The 20,336-nt window shown below is 43.4% G+C and overlaps 1 protein-coding gene across 1 annotated transcript in view; it reads right to left on the bottom strand.

Annotated features, from left to right (window-relative positions):
• SNTG1 (syntrophin gamma 1) overlaps positions 1-20,336 on the bottom strand; it is a 357,912-nt gene that overhangs the window by 98,212 nt on the left and 239,364 nt on the right. Inside the window, exons 3-4 of the mRNA XM_064480809.1 lie at positions 18,932-18,988; positions 12,802-12,936 (exon numbers count right to left, since the gene is read on the bottom strand). Of these exons, the coding sequence (XP_064336879.1) occupies positions 12,802-12,936; positions 18,932-18,958 (162 nt within the window). The 5' untranslated portion in view covers positions 18,959-18,988. The remainder of the gene's footprint in view (positions 1-12,801; positions 12,937-18,931; positions 18,989-20,336) is intronic.

The following is a 20,336-nucleotide window of genomic DNA, read 5'->3' as shown; positions in this document are numbered from 1 at the left end:
AAGGAATTGTAAGAAACAGTGTTCTCCTGGGAGACTGTGAACGGGGGCAGTGTGCCCCCTCCCACCACGGCTGCTCAACACTGTGCTCGAAGTCGCAGCCAAGGCACCACAGCAATAATGTGAAATAAAAGGCACACCGATTGGAGAGGAAGAAAGAAAACTGTCTTTGTTCTCTGTCTACGTAGAAAATCCCCGCAAAACCTCATGGAACTAGTCAGCAATTACAGCAAGGTCGTGGGAGACACGGTGAATACGCAGAATGCAGCCGCCTTCCTGTACCTCAGCTGTGAGAACTGGAATTGGAAATTAAAACCACAGTGCCATTTATGATGCCACTAAAAAGGGGGTAATTTGGTATAAACCTGACAAAATAAGTAAAGGTTTCTAGGTGGAGAACTATAGAATTCTGAGGAAAGAAGTCAAGGATGATCAAAATGTGCGTGCGTGCAGGGCTGGGACAGGATGCGTCACCAGAAATGGGCGTGTTGCAGCGGACTCTACGGCAATTAAAAAAAGACTTCCTGCTCACGGCTGAGAAGCCTCAGCACTTTTAGGATATTGATTCTTACGTCCTTGGTCTATAGAATCAATGCAAACCTAACAAAAATCCCAGCGAGCTGTCTGAGGGCGTCCACAAGCTGGCTCTCGGGTTTATACAAAGAGCACAGGACCCATCGCAGACACAGCGCTGAGCGGGGACACAGCTAGAGGACTTGCTAAAGGAGCTACAGGAATCGAGACAGCACGGCTGTTTTGAACACTAAACGCAGAGATCGATGGAAGACAACAGCAAGCCCAAAACAGAACCTAAACAAACAGAACTGATTTTGACAGAGGAACAAGGCGATTCAACAAGCAAAGAAGAAAGCAGAAGGAAAGAAAGAAAGGAACTGAAACATGAATGTTACCCTTTCACAAAAATTAGCACGAAATGAATCACAGACCTAACCATAATCCCAATATTGTATAAAATTTCTAGGAGAAAACCTACATGACTGGGTTTGGTGATGAGCTTTCGGAAAGGACATTGAAAACGTAGTCCATAAAAGAACAAGATTTGATGTCAGAAAATATTAAAATTAAAAACTTCTGCTTTGCAGAAGATCCTGTTAAGAGAATGAAAAGTCACAGGTGGAAAGAAAATGTTTGCAAAAGGCTGATCTGATGAAGACTTGTTTCCAAAATACGCAGAGAACTCAAAGCCCAGCAGGAAAATAATCTAATTAAAGATGCCAAAATATTTGAGCAAACATCTCATCAAAGAACATACAGACAGCGAGAAAGCACATGAAAAGAAACTCAACGTGCTATGGTACCAGGGGGGTGCAGGATGAAAATGAGCGAACATCACACACCTGTTAGATGGCCAAACCCTAAAACGCTGACCCCCAAATGCTGGGGATGTAGCTCACTCCTCGCTGGTGGGGATTCAGGAGAGAGTTTGGAGTCTCCAATGAAGCTAACACAGTCGGAACCTGTGGTGCCCCTGGGCATTTATTCGATAAATTTTAAAACTTGTGTTTACATAAAACCTGCATGCAAATGTTTATGGCAGCTTTATTCATAACTGCTGAAAACTGAAGAGGTGACCGAGATGCTCTTCATTCACAGAATGCACAATAAATAAAATAAATACATAAATAATAAATAAGAAGACGTGAGCTACCCAGCTTCAGAAAGACATGGGGGGAAACCTCAAGTTTAAAGTATTAAGCAAAAGGACGTGCCCTCTGACCCCATCCATAAGACCTTCTGAAAAGGCAGAGCTGAGGAGACAGCGACATGAGGAGTGGTGGCCAGGAGTTTGGGGAGAGGGAGGAGGGTGAATAGATGGTGCACAGGGGTTTACACATGGAGAAACCACTCTTTATGATATTACAGTAACGGATACACGACATTATGCGTTTGTCAAAACCCACAGAACGTCAGTGAAAAGCAGTCCACCTTAATATATGTAAGTGCAAAAGCCAGGGCGTCCAGAGAAGGCATGGGTGCTGTGAGGAATAACCTAACTGCCTTACAGGTGGATGTCAGCACCTCACTGAAAGGGGTAGGGGCAACGGGGGGCCGGAGTAACTGGAAAGGACGGCGGGGCTGAGACACAGAAGGCGGAAGACTGAAGAGCAGAGGAGCTGCACCGGGCACCGCGTCCTCCCACAAGGGGCGCGACACCTCTGGCCCTGTTCTGTGCGCGCTGACATTCAACAATGAACTGCGTAGCTGGTGGGTGAGAGGAACCGGTGGGAGCGGGAGTCACACACGCCAGGGAGAGGCTGGCACAGTCCGTGGGTCACGGAGGACCGTCTGGAGGCGTCAGCATAAACTCATGTTTAGCTTAATATAGAGGTGGTTACACACAGAAATATTTAGATATGTGAATATACAAAGGTTATTTTACTGTCTTTTTAGAAACGGCTCTACAGTGCTATAATTCATATATCTTAGAACCAGCCATTTAAAGTGTAAAATTTAGTGGTTTTTAGTATATTTACAGTCATGCATCCGTCCCCACAATCACTTTTACAATATTTGTATTTTCCAAAATGTGATTCCACACCCTTCACTCTCTGCCCCTCACCCCGTTCTAACCGTGGGCACCCACACATCTGCTTTCTGTGTCTACAGACTTGCCCCTTGTGGACATTTCCCAGAAACGAAATTATACAGCGTGTGGTTCTTTGCGCCTGGCTTCTCACTGTGATGCTCTGCAGGTCCATCCGTGTTGTAACACGTGCCAGTACTCCAGTTTTAAAACTGTCAGGCGGCACTCCGCGGACCGGGCGTGCCAGCTCTGACTCCCCCGTTCCTCCACCCGCGCCGACCTGGGGTCCCTGTAGGGTTTGGCTGCTGTGAATGATGTTCGCAGCTGCGATCACGTGTGTGAAGGCTCTTGTGTGGACACGAGCGTTCACTGGACTTGAGCATAAACCAAGGGGTGAAGCCGCCAGTCTCTTTCAGGGCAGCTGTGCGTTTTCCGTTCGCACCGGCAGAGTCTGAGGCTTCCAGCCTCTCCACACCTTCAGGACCACTTGCTCTTGTCTGCCTTTTTGACCGTAAACATCCTCGTGGACAGAAAGTGCACCTCGCTGCGACTTCACGTGCGTCTCCCTGACGGCTAACGGTGCTGAGCACTTCCTCACTTCCTTGCTGGCCGAGTACACGTCCTCCTCGGAAAAAACATCTATTCAAGGCCTCTCCTCACTTTCTGTTGCCCATTTTATCAATGAGTTGTAAGTTTCCGCTTATAAAGTCCTTATTAGTCACTTTTTAGAATACGTCTCTTGGCAACACATTTTCTTACTTTTCTCTCTCCTGGTGATGTCTTAACTTCCCCTTGGTTCTCGAAGCATACTTTCGGCATCTACAGAAATCCAGGTTGAGCGTTTCTTCTTTTCAGCGGTTGGATAACACAATGCCACTTCCTCCTGATTGCTATTGTTTCTGGGGAAAAAAAATCTATCATTTGAATTATTTTTCCTCTGTTGGGAAAGTATTATTTTTCTCCTGCTGCTTTTAAGCTTTTCCTTTGTCTTTAGTTCTCAGGGTTTGACTGTGATGTGTCCTGACGTGGGTGTCTTGGGTTTATCCTTTTGAGGTTAGTTCCACTTCTTTAATGTGTAGGTTTATGTCTTTTGCAAAATTTTGGGAGTTTTCAGCCGTTATTTCTTCAAGCGCTGTTTGAGCCCTGACCTGTTTCTCTGTTCCGGGGACTCTGATGAAATAAGTGTTAGCTGTTTTGTTTTAGTCTCCCGGGTACCTTAATTCTTTTCCAGACCAACTTGTCTCTTTAGTTTAGAGTCGGTACTTTTTTATTGTTCTGTCTTCAGTTAAGTGGATCCTTCCTCTGTCCGCTCTGTTCAGCTGTTGAATCCGTCCCTCAAGTTTTTATTTCGGGCGAATCTTCAGTTCTGCGAGCTCCATGAGCTTTTGCTGAGACCATCTCTTTTCTCGCTTGTTTCAGTCCTGCTTGTAACAAACAGGAAGCAATTTGAGGAGAGCGACTTTCAAGTTCTTGTTCGGTAATTCTAACACCTGTGACATTTCAAGGTCGGCATCTGTTAACGGTCTTTTCTTGTTGGAGGTGAGAACTTCCTTGTAACTGCGCCAGGCCTCCGCCGACGAGCGCCTGGCTGGGCGGTGCAGGGCTGCTTGGCTGCTGCTCCCCGAGGGGTCCCCACGGACACCTGAGTGAAAGTGGCCTCGATATCAGCGTGCCGCAGTAAATTCTGACCTCCCACGAGGCCTCTTCTTGTGCTTCTCCAGGGGGACGTGGAGGAGAAAAACACGTTTTTTAAACATCGAATTTCTCTATCTGTGGTACAAAGCAACTGGTGAAGTCAATTTCAAGGGGGAAAAATAAGAAATATATCAATAACAAAAATGACAATTTTGACCAAAACGTTCACTATTTAATCTACTATGTTGAACATGTAGGATAGTATTTACATAAATAGTACAGACCTTATTTCCACGTTATTATCTATTTCATTTCACCTAGTTTGTATGGTTTTTCATTTCCAGAACAATGCAAATGTTAGTGTATCAATCTATATTTAATTTCATTGAAGTATTACATATTTAATTAAATGAATTTCTGCAGAAGCAATATAACCTTCACAAATACATAGTCTTTAGAATCCCCCAGGCTCCTTGTCCCCAGCACCACATTAGGAACAGGCTGGTCTGAAGCGGTGATAATGAAACGCCTTTGCATTAAAAAGCACTGACTCACTCACAGAGCAGCTCTTCTGAGGTGAGTCTCGTTTTCTAATTTTACACAGAACGATCACTCATCCAGCTGAAACTGCTCATCCGGGATAATCATTCAGAATTTTAGGCCAAGTGAATTAGAGGAAAGAACAGATATCCAGATCTGTAGTCCATCAATTATTTTAGGAAACACTTATGACCTCACGTGAGGTTGTAGAACCGAGATAAACACAAGCAGGTGGTTAGAAAACAGAAAGTGAGAAGAAGGGAGCCAGTCCAGCATCCACGCAGCGATGGCCGAAGGGAAGAACAGAGAACCGGAGACGAGCAAACGTGTTAGTTGTTCCTGTATATTTTACTCCACCAGTTAACTTTAACCTCCATGTATCTTTATATTTAAAACGGGTTTTTGTAGACAGCGTATAGTCAGGTCTGATTTGTGATTCACTGTGACGGTCTCTGATGTATTAGACCCCCCACTCCCTAACGACTCCTGGGACACCTGGAGCGATAGCTGCCACATTTGCTATGGTTTCGATTTTTGGTCCTTGTTCCTCGCTCCTATTTTTGTCTTTCATTCTTTTTCTGCTTTTGTTGCTTTAATTTAACAGTTTATGTGATTCTATTTTCTCTGCTTTCTTAGTATGTAGTTATATCTCCTTTTTTACTTTTCTTAGTGGTCAACCAAGAGTCGACCACTATGAAATAGATGTTTATAACTAATCCAAGTCCACTTTTAAATAACCCTACACCTCTTCAAGGGTAGTGTGAGTTCCTTATAACAAGCAAATAACCTTAATTCACCTCTCCAGTCCCTGGTGTAATTGTTGCTTTTCATTTAATTTCTGTGTAAACATTCAAAAGAATGCTCAGTCACATACATTTTGCTGTTATTATTTTGAACAAATCGTTATCTGTGGCATCAATTAAGAATATGAAAAATCAAAGTTTTTTAAAAAGCTTTTCCTTCACTTGTTAACTCTTTGATGCTCTGTCCAAGCTTTGCACCCATAACGTTGATCTTCTCTCTGAAGAACTTTCAACATCTCTGACCAGGCAAGTCTCCTGGGAATTGATTCCTTCAGTTTTTGTCTCAAGGTCTATTTCGCATTCTCTTCTGAAAAGCCATTTTGCTGGACATGGATCTCTAGGTTGGTGGGGTTTTTCCCTCCACACTACACATATTTCACACCCCTCTCTTCTTACTGCTTGGCTTCTGAGGAGAAATCAGTTAGGACTCTCTTCTTTGTTCCTCTGTAAGTGAGTTCTCCCCTTGTTCACTACTTTATCTTTATCTTTGATCTTCTGTAATCTGAAAATGGTACGTCTAGGTGATGGTTTTTGGTATTTATCCTGTCTAGTGTTCTCTGAGCTTCCTGGATCTGTGGTTTGGTGCCTGACATTCAGAGAAATCCTCACTCATTATTATTTCAAGTGGTTGTTCTGTTCTGGTCTCTCGTTCTGTTCCTTATGCTGTTCCTCTTGCAGGCACATTTGCACTTTTTATAGCTGCCCCACAGTCCTTGGGTAGTCTCGTCTGTTTTTTTCTGTCTTTGTTCTCTCTGATTTGGGTTTTTGAGGATTCTATCGATAGACCCTGTAGCTCAGAGGTTCTTCCTCTACTGCGTCCAGACTACTTGTGAGCCCATCAAAGGCCTTCATCTCTGGGGCAAGGTTTCTAACTGTAGCTTTTCTTTTTGGTTCGTTCTTAGAATTTCCATCTCTCTGTTTACATTGCCCATCTGTTCTTGCATGCTATCTACCTTATCCATTAGATTCTTTAGCATATTAAGCATAATTTTAAAAAATCTCCCCATCTGATAACCCAACATCCTTGACATGCCTGGTTCTGATGCTTGCTTTGTCTTGTCAAAGTATGTTTTTCACCTTTCTGGTATGCCTTGTAATTTTTTTCCTGATAGCCAGACATTCTACTGGTTGTAAGAAACTGTTGTAAAGAGGTGTCAGTAACCTCGTACTGAGGGTTACGGGGAGCGAAGCACTCTGTGGTCCTGTGACGGGTCTGTGTGTAGTGAAGCCTGTGCCTCTAGACTGCAAACCTCGCAAGCCTTTCTCAGTCCCCTCCTTCCTCTTTAGGAGGGACAGGATGGCTGGAGTCAGCTGGAGCTGGGTGCTTCTCTCTCCCGGGTCAGACACTGACACTCACTCAGCAGGGTAGGCACTGGTTAACCAGCTCCCCTGAGTGCAGACCTTGCTAAGAACAAAGCCCCCTTTCTCCCTGCCAGGAGCCCAAGGGCATTTCTCTCGTTTTTACTGCGGGGACCTGGTTGAACTCCTGCAGTAAATCTCCCAGTAGCGTGGGGGCTCCCAGGACTGGACCCCCCGGTCTCCCTCTCAGACTTGCCTACACGGAGCCTCCAGCAATCCTCACTCCGGTTGGGGGTTTCCTACCTGGTGCTGGTTTCCTGCCGGTCTCGCTCGTGAGTCTCTGTTCTGCTCAGCAGCCTGTGTTCCGCTGCCCGTCCTCCAATCTGAGGGCAGTGGTTTGCCAGGTGTCCTTCTTTATCTCATGGACCCCAGAAGAGCTGATGATTTTTCAGTCTGTTTAACTTTTTATTTGTTGTGAAGAAAGAGTGGTGACTTCCAAGATCTTTATGTGTGGAACCATACCTGGAAAGTCCCTAATTTATTTTTTATCGAAAAGAATAAGTGGGTAGAAATCCGCTTTGTGAATATACCCAAATCCGTTTATCAGTTTACAACTTGGCTTTGGCTATGCATGGTCTTGAAAAAGTCTTGTTGTGAGCATTTAGTTTCACTCCTCTTGGATAAATCCCAAGGACTAGGATTTTTGTGCTTAGAACTGGTTTCTGTTTAACTTTGTAAGAAATTGCCAAATAGTTATCCAAAGAGCTGCTCCACTGAAACGCTAACGCGTGAGATTTCCAAGTGAACCACATATTTGCCAAGTCTTTTTTTAAGCTGTTGTAATGAGTGTAAATTGTATATGTGATTTTAACCTGATCTGCAGTTCCTTGATGGCTGATGATTGAAACATCTTTTCATGCTTTTCTTAGCTATTTGCGTAACTTATTTTATGAAGTTTTTTCAAGTCTTTCGCTCAGTTTTCTTTCTTTTTTTAATTGGGCTTTTTTTTGACTTGTGATTGGCCTTTATACATTCTGGATACAAGTCCTGTGTCAGATATAGGAAGTATTTTCTCCTACACTGATTTGCTTTTTTATTTTCTTACAAGTGATTTTTTAATTGATCGAATCAGTAATCAAAATCTCTGAACAGAGAAAAGTCCTGGACCTCACAGGTGAATTCCACTAAACATTTGAACAAGAACTAATACCAATTTTTAACAAATTTTTCCAAAAATTGAAGAGGATTAAAACTTCCTAACTCATCCTTTGAAGCCAGCATTACCATGATAACCAAAACCAGAAGACACTACAAGAAAAGAAAACTAGAGACCAATATCCTTATGAACATTGATGCAAAAATTCTCAACAAAATACTAGTAGACAAATTCAGCAGCATATTAAAGAGATCATACATTATGACCAAGTGGGATTTATTCCTGGAATGCAAGGATCAACCAACATAAGAAATTCAATCAATGTGATGCACTATATTAACAGGATAAAGGAAAATAAACACACACATCTCAACTGATGCAAAAAAAGCACTTGACAAATTCAAAACCCTTTTATGACAAAATTTAACACCCTTTCAACACTGAACAAACTAGAAATAGAAAAAAACTACCTCTAAGATCTAGAAAAGGCAAGGATGCCTGCTTTCACTACCTCTGTTAAATTTGGTTCTGGAAATCCTAGGCAGATTGATTAGGCAAGAAAAAGAAACAAAGGTATCCAAATTGGAAAGGAAGAAGTAAACTTATATCTGTTCACAGATGACATTTCTTATATGTAGAAGATCTAAAGATTATACACAGCTACCCAAAAAATCATTAGAAGTGAAAAAAAAAAAAAGAATTCAGCAAAGTAGCAGGATACAAAGTGGACACACAAAATAAGTTTCATTTGTATACACTAACAATGTATAATCTGGAAAGAAAATTAAGAAAATAATTCCATATATAATAGCATCAGAAGTAAATTACCTAGGAATTAACTAACTAAAAAGAGGAAAGATGTACAATAAAAATCACAAACATTACTGAAATAAATTAAAGACATAAACAAATAAAAAAAACACTCTGTGTTCATGGATTGAAAGGTTAATAACGCTAAGCTGTCAACACTATCCAAAGCATACTACAAATTCAATAATATTCCTAACAAAATTCTAATGTCACTTTTTACAGAAATAGAAAAGTCTATCCTAAAATACACATGGAATCTTAATAAAATCCAATTAGCTAAAACATTCTTGAAAAAGAACAAAGCTAGACATCACACTTTCTGATTTCAAATTTCACCACAGACCTACAGTAATCAAAACTGTGGTACTGACATAAAGACAGACATGGAATAGAATGGAATAGAATTGAGAGCCCAGAAATGAAACCTCAAATGTATGGGCAAATGATTTTCAGCAAGAGTTCCAAGACACAAAAGGTGCCAGGAAAACTGGATATCCACTTGCAAAAGAAAGAGGTTGGACCCTTAATGACATCATATACAAAAGTTAACTCATAATGGATCAAAAACATACATGTAAGCTCTAATACTAGAAAATCTTAGAAGAAAATATAGGAAACAATATTTATGATACTGGATTTGACAATGGTTTCTTGGATATAACACAAAAAATACAGCCAACAAAAGGAAAGTAGACAAACTGGACTTCAAAATGAAAAACTTTTGTGCATCAAAGGAAACCATGAACAGAATAAAAAGGCAACCCTTAGGTTGGAAGAAATATTTTCAGATCACATATCTGATGCAGGATTGAAAAAAAACCATGGCAGATAGATGTAACGGACTACCATTCAGTCTTACAAAGGAATGAAATGCTGACACAGGCTACAACGTGGATGAACGAGTCCATACACAGAGACAGGAAGCAGACAGGGGTTACCAGACAGAGGAGAGGGGGACGTGGGGAGTTAGTATTTAATAGGAACAGGGTTTCTGTCTGGGGTGATAATTTTGGGGACGGATCGCTGTAAAAGGTGCACAACAATGTGGATGTGCTCGAGCCACTGAACTCTACACTTAACAACTGTTAAAATGGTCAAGTACATGTTATGTGTGGTCCACCACCACCACAACGAAAAGCAATTGACCTCTTAAGTGTGAGCTTGTTTCTGGACTACATAATGTTCCATTGGTTTACTTACACGTGTTTATGACGTATCACATTGTGCTCATTATTGTAACAGGGCAGTAGGTTCTGAAATCAGAAAGTATAAACACTCCAGCTTTGTTCTCTTTATTCAAGACTATGTGGCCAAACTGAGTCCTTTGTATTCCATGTAAATTTTAGAGTCAACCTGTCAATGTCTCCAGAAACAAATTTGGGTTTTGACTGATGCTGGCTACTTGGGAAGATGTGAAAACTTACCAATAGTTAGTCTTTAATTCATGATCATGTTATATCACTTCATTTATTTGTTTATTTATCTTCATTTTCTTCATCACAGTTTTGTAGTTTTTAAGGTAGAAGTTTTGTACATAATTTGTTAAACTTATTTCCAAGTGTATAATCTCTATTGTGTATTGTGAATTGCATTTTACTTTGCCTGTTGTAAAATTTAGAAATGCAATTAACTCTGGACATCATCTTTATTTCCAGCAACCTTGCTAAACTTGTATGTTATTCAATTTTGTTGTAGATTTCTCAGGATTTTCTGTGTACACTGTCATGACATCTAAAAACAAGCTGTTCTACCTCTTTCCCTTCGAATAGTCATGCCATTTTAATCCATTTCCTGACCTGCTCTACAACCAAAACAATATTGAGTATAAATGAGGCAAGTGATGACCCCTGACTTACTTTCGGCATCTCTATCTTTTGAAGAGGGCAATGTTCTGTTGGAGTTCCACAGGTGCTCTGGTTGGCTGAGTGGGCCTGTGGATGTGAGTCTTGGTGCCTTTGTGGGAGAGGGTGAGCTGCGAGCGTCCTTCTACTCCGCCATCTTCTCTCTCCCCCGAGCCCTGACTTACTTTCAACCTCAGAGAATACGCTCAGTGTTATCCATAATGTTGGTGAGAAATCTTCATTAGACGCTTTATCAGTGTAAGAGGTTCCATCCTATTCTTACTTTGCTGAAAGTGGTTTGTGTGAGGGTCAAATTTTGTCAAATGCTTTTTTGCACTTGTTGACATTATCATAAAACATTTCTTCTCAATTCTGCCTGAGTTCTTCCCAGCATTTGTTTCAAAAGAGAGCTTAGGTCTATATGTATTAGCTCTTTTGACTGCAAAATTTAACATCAAGAACGTTATTTCAGGGTTGAAATACTGAATTTTACAAATTACAATATTTTACTGATTTAGGACCTATGTGATATACTCATTTTAGACAGTGATATAAATTATATCTCTTCATAAAGAAAAAGAAAGAAAGAAAGGAAGAAAGAAAGGAAGAAAGAAAGAAAGAAAGAAAGAAAGAAAGAAAGAAAGAAAGAAAGAAAGAAAGAAATTGATCACTATACTTTTATTAACTAAAGAAAGAAAGGGCAACCCCAAGAGAACAATGTAATCAGTCTTGACAGCCAGACCCGTCATTCAGGATGATTTAAATGGTCTGTGACAAAATAATAGTTAACAGTCTGCAAAATGTCCATTATCTTTAGTTAGCCAGAGCCTATTGATTTAGGACCTGATGTGACTCCCACAGGATGTTAGTGAGAAGTGAGGTGGAAAGTCAAGTTCAGCATTATTCACCCTAACAAAACACTCCAAAGTAAGTCTGTTAATAAGCTGCAAATTAAATCTTCCTGCTAAGTCGCTACAGATGTGTAGGGAATCCAGGGAGCTGATTGTATGACACTTGCTGTAATTTTCTTCTGAGACCGTACATGACCATAGTGTTAAGATGATGTCTTTAACATTATTACATAATAAATGATAAACTCTAAAACTTATCCTGTTTCATGATAAAATTGTTTTGCCAAAGACAATCTAACTTCACCCATTGAAAAAGAGACAACCGGCCCCAAATGGAGTCACTTGTGCTAAAGCCATGTCACCGGATCAAAACTTAACACTTAACCTAATTGCAGTTTTAGCCGCTCTCAAAACTATGACCTTTAACCAGCCACCCTGGGATTCCCTGGTCAGCACTAGTGAGTAGTCCTCTTCCCATGGGCCCCCTCCGTTGCCCTTAGGAGGACGACCTCCCCTGAAAGAAGGCATTCTTTGCTAATAATTTCCTCTTTCTGCCCCTTTCTGCCTTTGAAAAACTCTTCTTTTCTACAGCTTGCCAGAGCTCTTTTTCTATTTGCCAGATGGGATGTGCCTGATTCATGAATCACTGAATAAAGCTAATTAGAGCTTTCCATTTCCTCAGTTGAAATTTCATTATTTCACACACCTAAGGATGTCCTCCAGAGCGGTCCTGCAGCACCAGTGAGCGGACTGATGAGCCGTGAGATAATTTATGGCTCTTTCAGAGATTGGGCTAGAACAGCAGAGCTCACGATAACCTAGGCATGCTTCTCGAAGTCCACAGAACTGCTTGTGCACCATCCCCCAGGGAGAAGCCCTGACACTGAGCTTAGGGACCACCACCTAAAGCCCCCGGCTTCCCAGATGCTACATTGGGCCCACCTTTGCACCACTTCTGAAGGTCTGGTATGATTCAAAATGAGATCAGGGCAGGGCACTGTTCTCACTCAGTCCTCCATGTGGACGGGTGGAGCCCACTCTCTCATGATCAGAGATACAGGGTCACTCCAGTCACATGATAATGACTCGGAGTCAGTGATTCATCAAGCTGGAGATGGCCCCAATGGGTGCCTGTGGGCCCAAGCCTGCATCCTTATAAGGACAAGGACAAGGACAAGTACAAGGACACTGCTTACTAACACTGTACACAAAAATTACTGGCTCTGAAAGCAAGAGAAAAAATATTAAGAATTTTCTGTAATGAACATTTTTTATTAACAAAAAACAAAACCAAAAAACTTCAAGGGAAGGAAAAGCTACTTACACCAGAATAGAAAGGCTCACCAGACACACATATCACATCCTGTTCCTGGATCATCAGAATGTCCTTGGCCAGGTGCAGCCGCACTTTGAAGGGCTCCTGATTACCATCCTGCAGCAAACAAATCCCTGTCTTTGTCTTCAGACCAAAAAAAGCAAAACAGAGAAAAGAATTATACTTAGCTGACAGATTATAATTTTATGGCCTATTTATAACAAAAGATGATGAATAACATTTGAAAGCGAGGAAGAAGACACTGATGAGTCTGAACTTAATACAGGTGCGGAGAGAAGCAGAGCCATTCACGCCAAGCAGACCTCAGATAGCAGAGATCATGCGAGGAAATCCCCACGAAGATCTGGGAAATGAGGATTATAGCTTATATACTACATTTGAAAAGTAGTGACATCTTTGTTGAATGCTTAAAATCTAAATATAACTTCTGTAATCATTTTATTGACACACAATTTGCATCCTATACAATCCTTAACATGTTAAAGTCAGTGTTTTTGAGTGTAGCAACATGCAGCCATTGCTGTAACCAACTTTTGACCATTTTGATCACTTCAAAAAGAAACCGAACACCCTCCCTCCCCAGCCCTCCAGGCCGAGGCAGCCACGCCTCTGTTTTCTGTCTTTCTCATGGAATTTAAACCTGCAAACACACCTACTCACCTTCAGCCTGCACTGTGTGATCATTCCAGTCACCAGCACACGTACACTTTGTATGGATGGGGGTCCAAGGAAAAAGGTGATGAGAACTGCCTGGATTAACCCAGCTCATTAAAGACAGAGCCTGGCTTAAGACCCAGGATGTCTGATTCCCATCCCCCTGTTTTGCTTCACATATTGTTAGGAATTGTGTGAAAACAGCCTGTAACTATTGCCAACCTTGTACCGCATGGCTTTGAACCAGCACCTTTGTGGTCATGGAGGAAGCCCACGTACGTCATCCCTCCTGAAGCAGGTCAGTGTTTTAACATTCACCTGATAAGTGGAAAAATCTGCCTAGCAAGTACACTTAACGGCCCCATTTATCAGAGATGCAGAGGAAAATTATTTTGAAACAGAATATAATCTCTGGTTGTTATTCTGCACCAGAAAAACAACAGAAACAATGCTTTGGAAATCACATTTTCACCTAATAATTACTGAGCCATTCTTAATTTGGATAAAGGGTTAAGTACAGAGAAATACATTTTTACCCTCAGTATTTAGTGGGCATAAACTCCCAGACAAATAATATGAACTTGCCCTTGGAATATAAATTTACATGTGGGCTGCTAGGGGTTTGCTCCCTTCAGACCAGTGAGACGTGGAGCCGGCATCCGGGTCCTGGTGCGAGGACACTGCATACTACTGCTGCACACAGACATTGCTTAGACGCTGCAGCTTTCGGAGATAACTTTGCAAACTGCTTTATCCCACGTTACATGCAGTGTTAAGTTAGTCTGCAATCATTCTGTACGTGTTATAACGTCTTTTAAGGAAAAACAAGCTTTCCAGGAGCCCCGGTGGCATGCGCTCCTCCTCCTCCGTAAGATGATGCACTCGGACACCCCTAAGTCCTGTCCACCAGCCTCTCCGAGAGCAGAACGCAAGCGTGTATGTCTAGAGGACAAAAGCATTTCAGCAAAAGCAAACTGCATCTTCCTTAATGCAGGGTATAACCCTTCTGCATTTTTCACATGGAAAAGGCTCCCATGCTGACGATGTGATCTTGGCCAGGGACCAACATGGGGACTTCCTGAGGCGCACGGGAAAGGGGGGAGGAAATGACATGAGAGCCGAGTGGGCACAGCTGAGCACACCTGCTGATCTTCCATGTACACCACATTCCAAGCCAACTTCTCCCCAGAAGTGTCATGGGGTAGCTGTCATCACAAAGAAGCTCTTCTCAGCTTGTGGATGAAAGAGGGGCTTTTCCCTGCAACCCCATAAATACGTCACTGTTACACATCAGAGAGACAGAAAAGGTCATCCAGGGAAAGTCTGAAGAGCCAAAACCCAGCCTGTGCACGGGGACGTGGTCATGCTGATGGCCAGCACCCTTCCCCAGGGAGCATTTTGGTCGCCAAGAATCTGCTTACGGGGGAGTGCAGAGTCCTGAGAACGACATCATCTCAACCAGCCGTTCTTCACATGTCAGAGCAAGGTAGGGCGGGGGAGATGAGACAGAAACCACTCGGGACCGGATGGATGACTTTCCTGCCACAGTCGAGCTGCTGAGAGAGCCCAGGACCCTGTCTAATATGGGGAGAGGCTTGGTCTACAGGCCCCCATCTCCAGAGACTGCTTCAGGGGAGAGGATGGGAAATGGGACCCTGGGAGCAGCCGCGGGTGCAGCACAAACTAGGCAGCCCTGGCTGCAAAGTCTTCTCAGATCCGTGCACCCAGGTTGTTTAAAAATAAAAGACAAATCACCTGAATGGTGATCGGCCCCACATTTTAGTGCAGAGTTAAGACGTGTCCTCCTCTTCTTTTCCTTTGTTGATATAACCGTCATCTGTCTGCAGACTGTGAACTGTGTACACATGACACACGAGGGAAGAAACTTATGGTCTGTGTGTGATGTACAAACGTAGTATGTAGATTATGAAATGTGCCTAAAGCTTCAAAAATGATACAAACGCAAAGGTGGTTTTTCAGCTCCTGATGAATGATGCCACATTGACTGCGGCTGCATTTTACAAAATCCACATTGAAGACTTTGCGCAGAGGAAGATTAAAAGGCACCATCTCTCAATTACTCAAAAGGCAACATTTGGAGAAATCTAGTCATTGACTTGTTTTCCGAAAATCAATGAAATGTGTTCATGAATTTACATGGATTTCTTCTTTGTTTTAAAAACTAACCTCACATGTAAACTTGTTAAGAATGTGTGCTTGGCTTTAACCAAGTGCCTTTGGAAATTTCAAAAGTAGATGCTCACCCATTTTCTACTTGAAAGTTAAGACCTCTTCATGTGCTAGTCTTTGAAAGAACATAAAACGTGTTCTCGTGAAAGTTTAAAATCTATGTTCCTTTAACCTTGAAACGTGGGGTTTGCAGTATCAGACATAAGAAACTGCACACTGCGGGAGGGGAGGCCGAGACCCCACACGCACGGCCCACGGTCCTGCAGGGGTCCTCCTGTTCTATGTGTTGGCTCCACGTGCTCCGTGAGCCTGCAGGTGGAAGTGCCACGTGGCGCCCTGTCCTGCTCTGTGCTGGGCCAGCAGTGCCCTTGGCGCCGTTCCACACAGACGCCGAGGACCGCGTTTCCCCCTTTCCTGTCCCTGCTGGGATGACGTCTCACCATGGCCTCCTCTTGAGCTAAATTCCAACCATTTTCAAGCATTTGTACAAGACTTGCTTTTCCTTGCAGCCCTCAGAACCCCTTCCGTCAAGACGAGTCCTTCCCTGACGAGCTCTGGGTCTCAGGGCTTTTGCTGAACAATTGCCTTCACCTGACAACGCGCCAGGGTTGCATTCAGGCCTCAGAGGTTGTGACTTTAGCAACATTTACTTCTGCATCACAGTGTCTGACTTCACCTTGCGTATTGCTGTCTCAGGAAAGACTCAGCAAGCTACCACTGTTCTCGTTATTAAGGATGACTGACCCATCGGCCCTGACACAGTCTTTACTCCCAGTGGGATTTCTGACCATACCTACCGACTGAGTCATAGTCGCAGATGACGTTTCATTATACGAGAGACCAAATTAAATCATGTGTGCATGAGTTACTAAATTACTAAACACATGTTATAGAGAAACATTTCCTTTCATGGTCGACGCACAGCTGTGGGTCATGTTTAAGGAATGTGGGTGCAAAGTAAACTATGAGGAAAACCTAGAGTAAGGCAGTGTGCTGGCTTCTCGGAGCACACGGTCATTCTGATGGCACCTCTCGAAGCAGACGAGCCAGTCGACGTGCCCGACAGTGACTCCGTGTTCTGGGTTTGCATTTGTCCCATCTCTGTTCTCTCCCTCCATTTCTGCTTCTTGTCAGACTTTTAAATCCCAATTCCCTAAAATAATTACAGTTTTTTTCTTTTTAAGAGGAGAAGTTTTTTAAACAATAAATAACTCTTAAAAAAACTGTCTGTCTTAGATAATCGAGATGCTTAAACAGAACTTCTCTAGCCACACTTGTGCTCCCCGACAGAAGGGGCCCAGGCGTCCGCCTGGCGCTTTCCCAGCCGGACCGTCTGAAGGACACGGACCCCAGGTTTCCATCTCCAGTCGTTTGTTAACAGTCAGGAGAAAGTCAAGAGAAAGCAAGTTTGACTTTGATATAATTTCCAGCAATGCAGTACTGCAGAAAGAGAACCAAACTTGGACTCCAGAGCTCCAAGCTACACATGATGGCTTTGCTTTCAACTAATTAATTAAATGGCCCTCAGCGTTTCCTAAAACCTCTCATCTGCTCATCTGCAAAGTGACAGAGTTTAGCTAAACTCTCTTCGCCGTGCCAGTCCACTTAAACGTTCTAAGACTGTCCGTTTCAGATGCTCTCGTGGACTCCGGTCCACCTTTTGGGTGATGTGGTCATCCTCAAGAGCACCGAATGGTCCTGCGCTCCTCCCAGCCCGTCCAGCACGTGGGAGATGCCAAGGACTGCCTCTGACAGTTCTGAGAAGTTCTGCTCATGGTGGGGACGGACTCTCAAAGTGGTGGGATCCTCAAAGGGTCATTGCAGGAGAGCAAGAACTTCTACCACAGAAGCAAAGGTGAGAGGCCTCAGTGGTGTCACCACCATGAAATACACCTGAACCTTATGTAGAGTTTGATACATGTTTCTAACAATGAATTAAAATAATTTGTTTAAAAAAGAGGTCTGGGAAATCAGTCTTATGTCAGCCTCTGAAGTCCAAGGGGAATCATTTGTTAAAAAAATACTTGGCCACTGTCCAGTCTCAACCACGTGAGTCTCGATCACATAAATAACACTTTGATGGAAGTGGATTTACCATGTTCAAAATTACTGTACTGAAAACTAGGGATGTCACAAAATTAAAATGTACGCTCCTAAATTTAAGCTTCTAAAACAAAACACTAATTTAACTATTTTTAAAAAGTATGAACTGACAGGTGCCGAATCAAAAGATGAGTAAGCTATAGACTCTGACCTCGCAATGTTCAGTGTGTGCACGAGAGGTCTGCAAACCAACCGCTATGACACAGCACACTTTAAAAAGTGCTGAGATAGAGACATGTAGGAAGTATTACCACACTTAAACTTTGAAAATAAAAAAGTAAATGAATAAAAAAGGAGCCCATGTATTAAAAGCAATTTACTGTTTTTTTCTTGAAAGACCTAAACTTCGAACCTACGGCAACAAGTATTTTTTTAAAAGATATTTTTGCAACAAATTTAACACATGGCACTTTACTAAAAGAACAATTGTCACAAATGTTAATACTGAAGTTTTTTTTAAAGCTTTATCATAGGTAATCCAGTCATGGCTGTTTTTTCCTGGATTATTTATACACAATAGAAACATTTTAACCCTTTTAAGCCACTATGAAATATTGTAACATGAATATTTCCTTGCAATTTTCCTGCAGAGTGGAAAAGGGGTGCTTTAAATGCTGCATGAGAAGGTAATCCTTCCCCTAGAGCAGAACGGCTGCCCCCACCCCCCACCGCCGGGGCCACGTTCCCGCAGGGCTGACCGCACACTTGCGTGGCCTCGGTCCCGGACGGAGCGCCACTGGACTCCCACGACCGTGCAGACAGTGCTCTGGGGACTGGGAACAGCCGAGTGTCAACACTCGGACGAGACTGAAACACCTCAGTAGCATCGGAATCACGCAATCAGAGGGCTTCAGGTCTGAAAGGGGCTTTAGATGTCCCCTAACGCACAACCGCTCATGTGACAAGACCTGGTTCCTGGGCTTCCGCTGCCTGAAACCGACCCGTGCGGTTCGCGGAGAAGGACGACCAGTCGGAGCAAGTGGCCCCGGGCTCCTGAAGGAGGCGGAGGCCCGGGTGGCCCGCGGCTCCCAGCGCCTTTCCGGGCTCTCAGACACCGGTGACACTCGGAACACGACACGGAGGCACCCCCACCCCCTGCCCAAAGCAGCCTCCCCTCCCACCCGCTCACCACCTGTTCCCCTAAGCAGAGAGCAGAAGCCAGGGCACCTACCTCCTCACAGGCGGTCCTGAAATCCATGTGCTAGTGGGGCACCGCCAGGGACGCCGCCTGAAAAGACAGAGAAACGCCATCAAGCCCACGTCGCGCGCGGGAGAGCGGGGCGCGCAGGGACGACAGGAGGGTGCGCGGCAGGTCCCGGGGCAAAGCGCGCTCCCCGCGCAGCGCGGACGCGGCCTCCCGGGGTGCAGGGGCCGGTCTGCACCCCGGCTGTCACCCCGCGGGGCCGGGGGCGCGCCCTGGCAGCCCGCACCGGGCCCGGCACGCAGGCAGGGCCAGGCTCCTCTGTCTGGGGTCAGCGCGTCCCCAGACCGCCCTGTGCAACCCAACTTCGCAACTGGGAACCGGACTCCAAAAGGAGCAATTAGAAGTTGCCTTTCGTGTGGTTATCTCTTGAGAAAAGGTTGACTAATCTTCCTCTTTTTAATTAAAAGCTACACGCGTGAATAATTCTCTCCAGAACTTAAAACTTATTCACAAACTGTGTGGTGTGAGAAAGCGAATTATTTATCGGCGGGAGTAATATTAAAGCGAATCAAGGTGTGAAGTAGCTAATGCAGGTCCATTTAGTGTCGCTGAAACACCCGAATGATAGACGTACACTTAAAGGAACGCAAGTGCTATTAGGGTGGTTTTTAAAATGCTTTTAGGGAGTTTTAATTTTACTCTAGTTAAATGAAATTAAATTGTATGATAATTATGTGATATACCTTGTCAATATAAAAACTGCCGAGTCAAAATCTAATAGTTTAGGTAAATGTGGCTTTAAAGTAAAAGGCGTGGTGAATTCCAAAACAGAAGACTTCATACACCTTAGAACCACTGCTCCTCTCAGCCTCTGGGGTAGAAAACTGTTGGGTCCTTTTCGCCATTTGCTGCTGTGTGAGCGTGAAGAGCACATGGTCAATCAAGCAAGCGTGCGTGGACTGGACGTGTCGCCAAAGGATCGTTGCCCTTGCCTTTGAAAGAAGCGAGATTGACCGTTTTCCGCAGTCGTGGAACATGCCCCGTAACATATCATGTTCCTTAAATACGTCGCGTGGATGCTGAGCCTGGTCTGGCTTGAACGGAAGGCATGAGGAGGCTGAGTTCAGTACAGTTAAGAAACAACAAATCACTAGCAGATAAAAGTACAATTTGTCATTAAATTATAACTTGATGATATAAATTATTTTTTTACTGCCCATGAGAAATTTGTCATTAGTTTATTATTTTTCAAAATTGCCCTTAAAGATTGCATTTGAGAGAACCGTAAGTATCTCCAACTCTGACATAAAGTTATTCCTCTTCTACATAAGCAGGAGACTTTCAGAATTTATTGATTATATAAAACACGGTGTCTCTAGACTCAGTTTTCTGCCACTAAACATAACAAGCGAAACATACATGAGGGCATTTA

Source organism: Camelus dromedarius, chromosome 30 (genome assembly GCF_036321535.1).
Source record: "Camelus dromedarius isolate mCamDro1 chromosome 30, mCamDro1.pat, whole genome shotgun sequence".
In the NCBI taxonomy this organism is placed as follows: domain Eukaryota; kingdom Metazoa; phylum Chordata; class Mammalia; order Artiodactyla; family Camelidae; genus Camelus; species Camelus dromedarius.
Note: the sequence above shows the minus strand (reverse complement) of the source record. Positions and strands in the feature narration are given on the sequence as shown.